The sequence below is a fragment of the Acyrthosiphon pisum genome, chromosome X (assembly GCF_005508785.2).
Source record: "Acyrthosiphon pisum isolate AL4f chromosome X, pea_aphid_22Mar2018_4r6ur, whole genome shotgun sequence".
NCBI classification, from domain to species: Eukaryota; Metazoa; Arthropoda; class Insecta; order Hemiptera; family Aphididae; genus Acyrthosiphon; species Acyrthosiphon pisum.
Genome location: NC_042493.1, coordinates 20,138,279 through 20,151,001, shown reverse-complemented (window position 1 = coordinate 20,151,001; position 12,723 = coordinate 20,138,279). Strand labels below are relative to the sequence as shown.

Here is a 12,723-nt window from a genome sequence, read left to right as displayed (position 1 = left end):
AACCAAAAGCTTATATTTCCTAAGATGATACTAATTTAGATATTTTTTTCTTGGTTTTGTTTAATTTTTTAGCTTCCTGATATTTTGTATAACTATACTGTCTCATCCTCATTGTTATATACATAATAAAAATGTCTGTTATGATTTGAGTTGTATTTACTAATATTCTTTCAAATATTGTACTATTAAAACAAATTAATAATTATGTATTCATTGCTGAATTAAACTATTTCATGAATAATTATATGTTAAATAATCACTCTTAATGTTTTTTTAGTGTGCAACCGGTTTCTGACAGTTTTCAGCAAATGTGGTGCATCAGAAAATACAAACACTTGGCGATTGTTGTCGAATGGATTAGTAAATGAATTTCGTATTTCATCTGATTGTGCATAAATTCCTAACGTATGCCACATTGTACGATTAGTTGATGCGCTATCGCTTGTTATAGCTAGCACTTGAACCCCAGAATTTTCCAACAATAGAATCGCCTTCAGCACAATTTTAGTTAGATCAATACCTATTCAATTTCAACAATTAAAATGTAACTTATTGTACTATTTAATAGTTAAAACACGATTCACTTAAATGTACCTTTAACTGGTCCTTTTGAGGCAAAGACAGCGATTGGCTGATGAAATTTCTCAGATAATCCTTGAATCATCAAAACTAATGCGTGATTAGCTTTTTCTGTACTTTTAGTATTCAACTCATCACCATAATCTTCTAAACCATGGTATGTTAGGTTTCTAGTGTTAACTGATATACTCTCTCTCAAAGATATTTCATCAAACACCAATACAACTTTTTTTTGATTCTCTGTTTTATTCTCAAATTTTTTTTTTAATAGTTTGAAGAAATTATCGTCAAAACCACATCCAATCTTAACTGCTAACAAGTGATGTCTTAACGTTGTTACACATGGCAATGGCAAGATATTTTGTCCACGAAGAAATGAATAACCGCTTGGAGATCTATGAAGTATTCCAGTATTTGTAAATTATTAAAAAACTTGAATATTATACTATTATTACTTACCTTATTTGAAACATTAGGCATAATAACATTCAGTTTTCATTATAGCGTCTACTTTTAGGGTTTTTAAATTTTGCTGCTGAGAATATTTCTTTAATTAGTTCTGATTGACCCTGAGAAACGTTTGCTTTAATTAAAATGTCACTTAATTTTTGTTCACTTATGTTTTTCATTTCATTTTGAATTTTATTTAAACTATTTTGCAATTTTAAAATTTTACTATTTCTACGAAAATTTCGTTTTTGAATGATTTCTTTTGCCTTTTGGATTCTACTATAATTTTTTTGTTTGTTAGGAGAAAAAACTGTTAAAATATTTTGTCCACTGTTAATTCTTGCACTTTTTTTTTGACTAGAGTACAGTAGACGTTTACACCAGAGACAAATATTGCAGTTACTGGAACACATTCATTACAGTATTGTGAGTTACAACTATACATACATTTCATGATTCTAATTTAACTGCTAAATAATTTACCTATCATCTTTAATTACACTTGAACACTGTATGTGTCTCCATTGACCACATGATTCAATGTATTGAGGACCATATGAAGCCCTTATATCTTGATTTTCAGTAGAAGAAAAAGCTCCTTGACAGCATTTAATTTTATCAAATTGATTAAAAAGTGACTGAAATTCTATTATGGTTTTTTGTTGAATGTTTTTTAACCCAATTTCATGGGGTGTTACAATTTTATTATTGATAAGTAAAATTATTTTAGAATCTACAAAATATTACATTTAAATGTATAATTAATTATTTAATAGGTACTGTTCTTTTATAATACTGATATAATAAATAGTAATATACCATTTTTAATAATGAGTTGCTTTTCAATATATCTAGAATAATTGCTTTTGAAAGAACTCAGTGTGGAAAGCAATATCAATTGGAGCTATTTCATTACTATGAAACCAGTTATTTGGTACATCTATAATTTCTCTGTTATTTAAAACCAATTGGTATAATGAAGTTGAAGGGTTTAATGTGTCAATCTGCTTAAACAATAAACTAATATTGAACAATGAACAATTTTATTCTATTTTAATTTGTAATCTGTTTTTGAAATTTACCTTTCTTTTTTTAGATTCTGGCGGAATCAATGCATTACTAGGTATAAATGGTTCAATAAATGTCTGTACACAGTTTGAGACATTACCAAAATCAATTTGTTTATTAATATTATCATGTTTAATGTTTATTGGGATCACACCCTTTTTAAGTTGCAATCTCTTTAAACACACCTAACAAAATGTAGAAAAAATGAATTATACAAAAACTTAACATTATTTATAAAAAATATATTTACAGTATATTTGCTGGATCCTTGACCTGAGTCCCAAGTACTATAACAATATCACTTTCATAGAAATGTTTTGCACAGACCCTATGACTTTTTTTAAGTTGCATCCCTAATGCTTCTTCCCACAATATTTTAATATCTGCATTTTTGGGGACTCCAAAAAGAGATTTTGATGCCTCGTGAGGCTCATGTACACAGCAATAACTTGGCATTTTTAAATTAATATAAAAAGAAGTATGAACATTTTATAATTAATTCACAATAACCACAATTATTATAATATCATGGTTAATAGAATTGGCGCGAATTAACATATCCTTTATCTCTTTTTATGTGTATGACTATTGCTATATTCTGTAGTATGTTTACAGTCTAACAGAATAGAATTCTATTTATTTTCTATTCTGTGGTATGGCTAAATTTTATAGTAAATAGTAAAATTCCGTCTGGAATTATTGTTTAATGTTTTTGGCGCCAACATTTAGTGATAGGTCATGTTGGCACTGGAAGCGCTAGTATCCAGTGAGTAAAAACATTTATTTCATAAGAAACTTTTCAGCCGTAATGTACCGTGGGATTGTATGAATCGTCACTCAACCATTCTATCTTAAACCGTGGTACGTATACAGTACGTATAGTAGTGTAATAGCGCGTGACCATGAGCGGCGTTTGGCACTAGATATATGACTACGTATATAAATAATTCTAAAATAATATAAACTAGAATTTGTGTTGTTATAATAAATGACACCACAAATAGATATATGTTAGACATCCGGCGTGTGCCAGCGTGCGACGATCTCACGCTAGGCCTAAACCGCAATATGACTATGTGTGGTCATCTGAAATAATAGAAGGGACAGGGACAGATACCCATCGAGGGGAGCTGGTGGACAAGCGTCCATCAGATGAACAACGAGACCCAAGAAGAACAGTCTAACTAAATACATAGTCACATCTCGCTGACCCACAGTTTTATTATACATTTATTGGACTGAGACATTTTTTTGATTTAATAATAATATTTTAAAGAGTTAATAAATACAAGTACTACAATTCATTTTCGTAATTCATTTCTATACTTCCATCAGTAGTTGCGCAATTGTAGGCTCGTTACAAGTTTCCGACAAAATAAAATATTAGTAATTTACCAATTCCTCTTTATAATCTATATTACCTATCTTCATTCGGTTCAGATAGATATTGTTCAACAATTGGTACTGCCAAAGCTCTAATACTAGAGTTAGCTTTCATTATTACTCGCATCTTGTAGGTAGTTCAAATTTATTTAGAGTAATTGATGAACGTTGTTGTCTCGTTACACTATATAACAATATTTAGCAAAACATTTCAGTGGTGAATGGTGAAGAGTTAGAAGCTTTATCTTTAAAAAATTCGATTTTGGGGTTATATATTATATCTGTCATTGAAGATAAATATTTTATTTTATCATTTTTATTTAATGCTATACAGGCCATTAAGGTATTTTGCATGCTTCCACAAAGTTTCTTCATCCATTCCGGTCCATCACGTCATCCAGTCGTTTTGAGTTGTCGACATCTAAAATATCCTTCTTCCCCCTTCACCATCTCTGACGAGGTCTTCCTCTTGGTCACTTTTTTGGGGGATTTTTGATTAAGACGTTTCTTGTAAGACCTCTGACAGCTCGCCAAACGTGACCAGCCCACTCCAGATGTTTTGCTTTTAGGAATAATCTAAGATTTGGGTTGCTAAACAACATTTCCAGATCTTCATTTTTCTTCTCTCATATTCACAATTTTGAAGTCTAGCAGGTCTGTGAATTTTCCGTAGTATTTTCTTTTCAAAAGGGAGTAGTTCTTATTTATATCCCTGTATTTTTAACCACGTTTCACACGCATACATTACTAACAGACGCAGAAAAGAAGTATACAGTTTCTCATTCATACCTTTGGGCAATAGTCTTGAGCTGAGCATCTTATTCATGGCAAAATATACTTTAATTGCACTATTTATTCTCAGTATGATCTCATTATGCATATTATTTTTTCTGTTTATGACTTATGTTGACTCCAAGATATTTAAATTCATCCTCTTATTCAAAGGTGTGAGGTCACACTTTTGGCGCTGTTTTATTAACTGAGCGCGAGATGAATATTTTATTGTTTCAAAATATGGTAACTCCAGGTACAATATTTAATGGGTAATACAACATTTTACCAATATACTATCTACATGGATCACGTATAATTATTGTGGAAAAATATGATTTATCAGTTATCAACTTTTTCATGGCGTTTTTTTTGTGACTAAATATGATAATTTAAATCATTTATTGGCATAAATTAGAATATTCATATAACATATTTTGCCACTTTTTTTTTCATTCATACAATTATAAAAATATTGTACAAATTCAATAATATTAATATTATACCTACTCATTTATTATAATAATAAATACATACAATTACTATAATACGTTATGTGGTTTTTGCAAGAAAATGTTTACGGTAAAAATTGATATCTGCATTTTTTTTTTTTTTATTTAACTATTAATTTATTAATCAATTATTGTGTTATATTTTATAAGCATAATTATGACTAAAAATAATGTAAAATTTCCAATGAAAAAAAACATATCTTCTCTAATACTGCAAACCGAAACTCACATTTAGTTACTTCTGATTTTTTAAAAAGTTAAAACCACTAGGCTTGAATAATTAAAATTTTGCAGATATCAGCTTCTGTCTCTTTACCATACGTTATGGAACATAGGGCCGGCTCACGGTTCACGGATACCAGACTCTGTATGTGTGGAAATTCACAGAGAATTTTGGGTATGATTGGGAATTGTCCAACAAGAGGATTAACCACAGTTGGAGGGCTGATATGAAGTTCGCAATGGGCTACATTTACTGTTGATTCCCTGTAGGATGCAGAATGAGGTGATATGAGATGCAAACAATATTGGTAATTTTGAAAAAGAAAAGATGGAGGCTCTGGTTTAACGTGGACTATTCTATTAGCGATGTGAAGAGTAAAATTATCAAGATAATAAATAATTGTTTTACTTGTATACTTTATAATCGAAAGCGGTGCAAGAAAGAGGGACTTCTACATTGTATAGATAAAGGCAATACCCCTTTATCCATGTGACATCTAGACTTCCTTTGTTTACTGACGTCAACACCAAAAGGATACAAACATTCTAGCTATAATTTATGGATTTTTTCCACCAAGAGTGTGACAACTAATAAATTTCCTGATAAGTTAACAGTGCTGCAGAACACCTTTGGTAATTCAGGAACATTAGTGTCAGACCAGGGAACTGTCTTCACATCAGAAGACTTCCATGAATACTGTCCAGTGCAACTTATCCAACACATTCTGATTATTTACTACTGGTGTCCCAAGGGCCAATGGAGAGTCACTCCCAAAACAGAGACTAAATAAATTGATTATAAATGTACTAGCAAATTTGAGTATGGATAAGCCTGATAATTGGTATCGTCAGGTACCAAAAGTCGATATGGCCATGAATGGATCGTACGGACGTTCAATTGGAATGACTCCATTTAAATTGGTTTTTGGCGTAGAGAAGGCTTTTAAGATTGAAATTTTAAGATGTCATCAAGAGAAGCAAAAACGTGAAGGAACATGTGAAAATAAGGCGTTCAATCAGGAGTTAAGTGAAGGAGATGGTGATGCAGCTTCCTGGGAAGATGTTGGGTGGCAACCTTATAGCATAGCCAAGTGGGTCCACAAAGCACAGTAAAGATAGTAAAGATAGAAAAATAATAAAAATAATAAACATAGTAAAGATCGAAAAATGTTTTCTAAATTTGATGGTTTGCTGTTCTGGTGCTTGAGCTGTTGTGGAACTGATGCTGCTTGGTAAAAACATTTTGTAACACGTACCAGTCCCTTTAATAATTATCGGGAGATTGGACACGCTGTGCGGGTTCCGTATCGAATAAGAGGATTAGGTAAAAATAATCAACCAATATGTGGCTATCACGAGCTTAATTCACACAAATTTAAATAATGATATCAATAAAATATACAAATAACTCACGACACCGTGACAATGAAAGTATGGTATGACGAGGGACCTGGTGAGTTGAGTTGTTGACTATGGACGATGATCAGCGTGATGAGAAGAATGTTGAAGATGAGTGTATTGTATTTAAGACGGTGAAACCGCACGAACGTAATAGACTGATTTAGGACGGCGAAACCACGCGTACTAATCGATGTAAATAATGCGAAAGTGAAAACCACATAAGATGGAAGAATATACACATATACCCTCTACAAGGTGTTAGTGAAAACTACACAAGAAGGCAAAATATAGAAATACATTTAAGACGGCGCAATTATTGTTACGCAGCGACCAAGGCTTAAATAACATACGCAATAATCTCGGGCTTCGTATTGTGTTTTGTGGTATACTATTGTTGATCATATCGTTGAACGCCGTACAGCCCGGTGTTGACCTTTGTTCTAGGCGGATATACACAGTTTACATATACATGCATGGATTCATTATGATTAGAGCCCGGATTAATATGCACTAAAAAGTATCAAAATATGCCATATAATATGCAGTAAAAATCATTAAAATATGCAAAAAATATGCAATAAAAAAAATTATATTAAAAAATTAAAAATTATGTTAAGCACGAAAAAAATACAAATATTTAAATTTAAACACATACAAATAAATACATAATTATTTCAATTAAAAAAAAAACAAAATATACAACTCAAAATGTGTATTTTTATTCTTTATTGTTAAAATTAATTATTAAATGATATTCAAGTTTTTCTTCGGTAAAACTGTGCCGTCTATCTGTTAATAAATGCTTGTATATTGAAAATGATCGTTCAACATCTGCCGAAGTTATTGGAGCAAATTTAAAAGAGCTTAAAATCATTGGATCTTTATAGTTTTGATCTAGTTGAACCACTTCCGCTTCCCCTATTAATACTTTATTGATGTTACGTAATACTGTTAGGCCTTTGTTTTTGGAAAAAATATCATTTAATTTTGTTTTTAATGTTGCCCCTTTTGGTCCAGGAATAATATTTATTTTTTCTTCTAATTCACTTATCAAACAAAAACTCTCAGATAAAAGCATATTTTGAGTTTCAAGTTTTTTAATTATTTCAACTAAAAATGACAAATGAGTTGATATAAATGTTAATTCATTCACAGTCGATCTATCTTTAATAATATCGAGTACTTTTTTAACGCATTGTGCATCGTCTTCTGCGAGCTTTTCAATTACCTTTTGGTATTTTATAAAATATTTCGAGTAATATAAAGCAGCAGCTATCCATGTACCCCACCTTGTTATTACTGGGGCCGGAGGTAAAGGTATATTTTCCATTTCATCTTTGAAAATTAAAATTCTACTCGGTGATTTTAAAAATATTTTTTTTCCATTATTGATTAAAATATTAATGTTAGGAAATAATTCACGAACTTTTTCAGCAATTAGATTACAGGCATGTGCAATACAAGTGACATGTATCATATTAGAATAAAACAACTTCAAAGATTTTCCTGATTTTATCATGTACGGAGCTGCGTCTGTCAATAAGAGTAATACGCGTCTTTCCATGCCTACATCCGTCCATAATAATTTTAATGAGTCATTTATGAATTGACTTATAGTTTCGTTATTCGTTTTATTTAATTGTTTGGATGCCAAAAGATAAGGTCGCCCTGCATAATCCTTGTTTAAGACACCCACAAGAAAATTAGCGATGTATAAGCCCCTCGCATCAGTGGTCTCATCAACTACAACGTAAATAAAATTGTTTCCAATTTTTTCTTTTATTTCGTTCATTGTCTTTTGATAACAAATTGATAAATAATTTTTCCGCAATGAGCTTTCGTCAGGTATAGATTGATTGGTATATTTTGATAAGAAATTTCGAAACGGTTTGCTTTGTAATTTATATAAAGGTATATCGGATGAAACCATGGCGAAACATAAATCTTCGAAAAAACTGGAACTGGGTGGGGAGCTAGTCGAAATTAATTGTTGTTTTTGAAATTTTCTTTTAATTGCAGACACATGCACCACTATAATAGAAAAAAAATCTTTTTAAAAACTATGTTTATATTACGCCTGCATATAATTAAATTAATTGTTTAAATTAAAGAAGTACCTGTATTCATATGTTGATCTAACTGTGATTTTCTTTCACAAGCTATTTGTTTTCCACATGCGTTACAAAATATTATTTTACCATCCGAAGTAAAAACTTCTGCGTTTTTGTTTGCACAGGAAATCCACTCACGTATTTTAGAACTAAAAGAACTACTAACTTTTGGCATTTTTTTTATATTGGTATAATTTTTTCGGTACGGTAACTAAACAATGTCGACGTCAATTGCTAGGTTGTGACTTGAGAACCGTTACTAAATGTTCATTTCATAGTTTTTAGGTACAATGTTATATTATAAAATTAAATATAACATCGATAATAACGATACAACGATTAGATTACAGAGTGATTAGATTACAGCAGGCAAGACCATTTCTAATGTATTTATGTAACATATAATACCGTCAAACCGGGTTACTTGGGACACTTTTGAACTTCGGATGAATACTGATCGAAAAGTTTTCAAAATATATTAATAATGGTAATGAACAAAAATTCTGGTCTTGACTTAGACTATGAGACCCATATGTTTTTTTTTTTGATTCCTCCCCCCTTCCTGTTTTTTTCTAAAAAAATATGCTTTTCCCAAGTTACCTTGATTTTTGGGTAACTTGGGACACTCATATATTTCTATGTAAAATTCAAGTTAACTTTGATATTATTTAACTTGGGACTTAATAATTGTTTTTAAAAAAAATGTGAATGTTGACTTAAATAAGTGTATGTATTAAAAAACTTTTAATACAATAACAAAACCAAAATAACATACTTGTTAATATAAAATCAAATAAAACATATTATTAAATCAACCAGAAATAATTAAAATAAAATAAATATAAAAACAATTTATAGGTAGGTAGTCAGCCTTATTTTAATTTCAATTTTTTTAGTCAATATTCTTAAACCTAAAATAACTTTTAATAGGTATAACGATAGAACATACATAAAATACTTGTTAATACAAAATTAAATAAAAAATATTAAATCAACCAGAAATAATTAAAATAAAATAAATATAAAAACAATTTATAGGTAGTCAGCCTTATTTTAGTTTCAATTCTTTTAGTCAATATGCTTAAACCTAAAATAACTTTTAATAGGTATAACGATAGAACATACATAAAATACTTGTTAATACAAAATTAAATAAAAAATATTAAATCAACCAGAAATAATTAAAATAAAATAAATATAAAAACAATTTATAGGTAGTCAGCCTTATTTTAGTTTCAATTCTTTTAGTCAATATGCTTAAACCTAAAATAACTTTTAATAGGTATAACGATAAAACATACATAAAATACTTGTTAATACAAAATTAAATAAAAAATATTAAATCAACCTGAAATAATCAAAATAAAATAAAAATGAAAACAATTTATAGGTAGTCAGCCTTGTATTAATCTGTTGAAGGAAACTTATAACGATTTCGTTTAAACACACCAGGGTAAACAATGTCGGAAATTTGATCCACTGTTACATATCCAATATTTTCTATCAGAGGAAATGTATAAATATCTCTCGATCCAACCGATTGCTTTAGATATTTTAGCTTTAACTGTATAGGATCGGAATTTTCATCTATATCCTCAATTTGAGCGTAAAATTTTTTTATTCCCTCTTTGGAAGTATTTACATTGTACAATAAACGAGCAACTACAAAATCACCTTTGCAAAACCCAGAAACAGAAAATTCTTGAGTTGATAGAGACTTTACCATTTTACGACTTTTTAGAGTTGATGGAGTATTTGAAACAGCATTCAAACTGCTGGTAGATGGCTGATTTATGTCAAAGTCTTCTTCGTCACTAAGGTCTGCTTTTGAAGTAATGCTCTTTCCTGGTTGAACTGATAACTTTTTGCGTAGGTTTTTTCTAAGGTTAGATGTTTCTTTAACCCTTGATTCAGATAAAAAATTTTCAAATGTTTCGCACCAACTCGTTCCAGTATCTTCACTAGTACTTATTGATTCGTTCAAATGTCTACTTAAAGTAGGTATTTTGCAAAGCACCATGTTTTCATCTAAAGGGTAAATTCCCGTAGCTTTAAATCCCGAAATCAAATTTTTTGATGCACAGTTATCAATATTTAGTCTATCCAAAGCGTTCTTAAAAACCCTAGGAAATTCTGTTTTTGGGATACTACCACGATGTTTATTTTTATAAGCCAATAAAGTCTTTCTCCAATGGATTTTTAGTGGCCTAAAAAATGCCACATCTAAGGGTTGACACAGATGAGTACTATTTGGTGGTAACAAAATAAACCTTATATTGTATTCTTTACATTTTTCAATTACAGCAAGTGATATGTGGCTGGCGAGATTATCACCAATCATTGCTTTTGGGATATCAGCGGGAAATTTTTTATAGTATGGTAAGATTAATTTATTAAACCAGTCTTCGAATAAAACACCATCGAACCATCCAGACTTGGAACGATTATACCTAGTTCCTTTAGGCCCACCCTCTGTCCAACTATCATATAAGTTTTCCGCTTTGTATACCACATAGGGTGGTAATAAATACCCGGAGGCTGTTCCAGCAAACATTACGGATACACTAGATTTAGACGAGTCTAAAATTCGTTCTGGGTGTTTGCAACCTCTCCTTGTTATTATCTTGGCTTTCCCAGGGTCGTCAGTAATATTGGTTTCGTCATAATTAATAATTAAATTTGCAGAAACTCCGGCTAACGAGTTTTTTAAGTGTTCAAAATATTTTTTTATAGATTCATGGTTGATTTCCGCTCTTGATCTCTTTATATTTTCGGCTAATCGCTCACTTAATATAGATTTATGTCTATCTAAAAAATGTTTGAACCATTCATATCCGGGTAAATTGTTTGTAAACCGTTTTTCCTTAAAACCATTTTTATTCAGGAATTGTTGTACCAATAACCGGATATCCATAGATGTAAAAGGAAATCCCCATTTACTAGACAAACATATTCCCTTAACTAGATTTTCCTCATCTTTTTCCGACAATGTATTTGGTCTGCCCACTTTCATCGTATTTTTATTATTTACTTTTCTTTGCAGAGTAGACTTTGATATCCTATACTTTTTTTCTGCATCCCGAAAAGTTATTTTTTTTGTCTTTAATTCCATTACGGCTTTTTTTAAAGTTTCTTCCGAATAATTTTGATACGGTCTTCCACCAACTTTTTTTACATATTTTGCCATTTCGAATCTTAATTATAAATACCTACCTAGAGATAAGACCGAAAAAAGTTTGAATGAGTGATATTAAATAATATTAAAACTAACTTGGGACACTACATCTAACTTGAGACATTGTCCCAAGTAAGCATAAAAAAAATTTTCCCTCTCAAATTTGTGATAACCAACAAATCCCACATAAAAATGTGGGAAAAGGTAACTTTGAAATATTGTTATTAATCATGACCTGTTATTACATCCTGTGTTCAAACTCACATTTACATTCAGCAAACAGTATGTCATATGCAAACCATACTTTTACATGCTTTTATATCACAATAAAACCTAAATGAACTTTAATATTTTTTAATAGAGTACTTACCTTGAGAGCACGTCCGGACAGCACGACGGTCGTTGTGAAAGTGATAATAAACAAATGTGTGATTATACGGTAGTGATAACAACATTTCTAGCGCTCAAATCTTATCATTGATAATACTATATAATTTGTATTCAAGTTATCCACATGTCCCAAGTAACCCGGTTTGACGGTACGACAATTTGGATTAGAATTAAAGTAACGTATCTCCGTACTTAAGATTACAATTTAATTTATAATTCGGTAAATTAAATTTGAGGCCTAATTTAAAACATTTCTTATAAATTAAGAGTATGATAATTTGTAATGCAATCAACGGTTAATGCTAACTTCGACAATAATTTTTCTTGATTTAAAGTCGTAATTATAGTTTTTAAAAAAGAGTAATTTACATTTCCTGAATGATTCCTTTGGATTTGGTTGATACGTCTCTCTGATTCTTTGGCGTCTATGTATAGATTGTAAATATACTATTTAAAATAAAATAAAATAATAATAAAAAAAAAAGATAATAATACAATTTTTTTAATGATTTTGACAAATTTTGTCAAAATACGAACTTCAGATAGCACTCATAAAAAAATATACTTTTTTTTTAATTTCCACTTACAACAACTTATGGGGAACCTTGTATTACGTTTTAAATTACGCTAATTAAAAAAAAACAAACGAACGTGTTGGATC

General features: G+C 30.2%; 1 protein-coding gene across 1 annotated transcript; it reads right to left on the bottom strand.

Moving 5' to 3' along the window:
- Positions 1–9,902: 9,902 nt before the first annotated feature.
- On the bottom strand, positions 9,903–11,684 carry LOC103311361. Its single transcript, XM_008190956.1, has one exon. It carries the CDS (start codon positions 11,682–11,684, stop codon positions 9,903–9,905), a length of 1,782 nt encoding a protein of 593 aa, XP_008189178.1.
- Positions 11,685–12,723: the final 1,039 nt, after the last annotated feature.

Coding starts and splice junctions, on each gene's coding strand:
- LOC103311361 (XM_008190956.1), bottom strand. CDS start 11,684: ATGGCAAAATATGTAAAAAAAGTTGGTGGAAGACCGTATCAAAATTAT.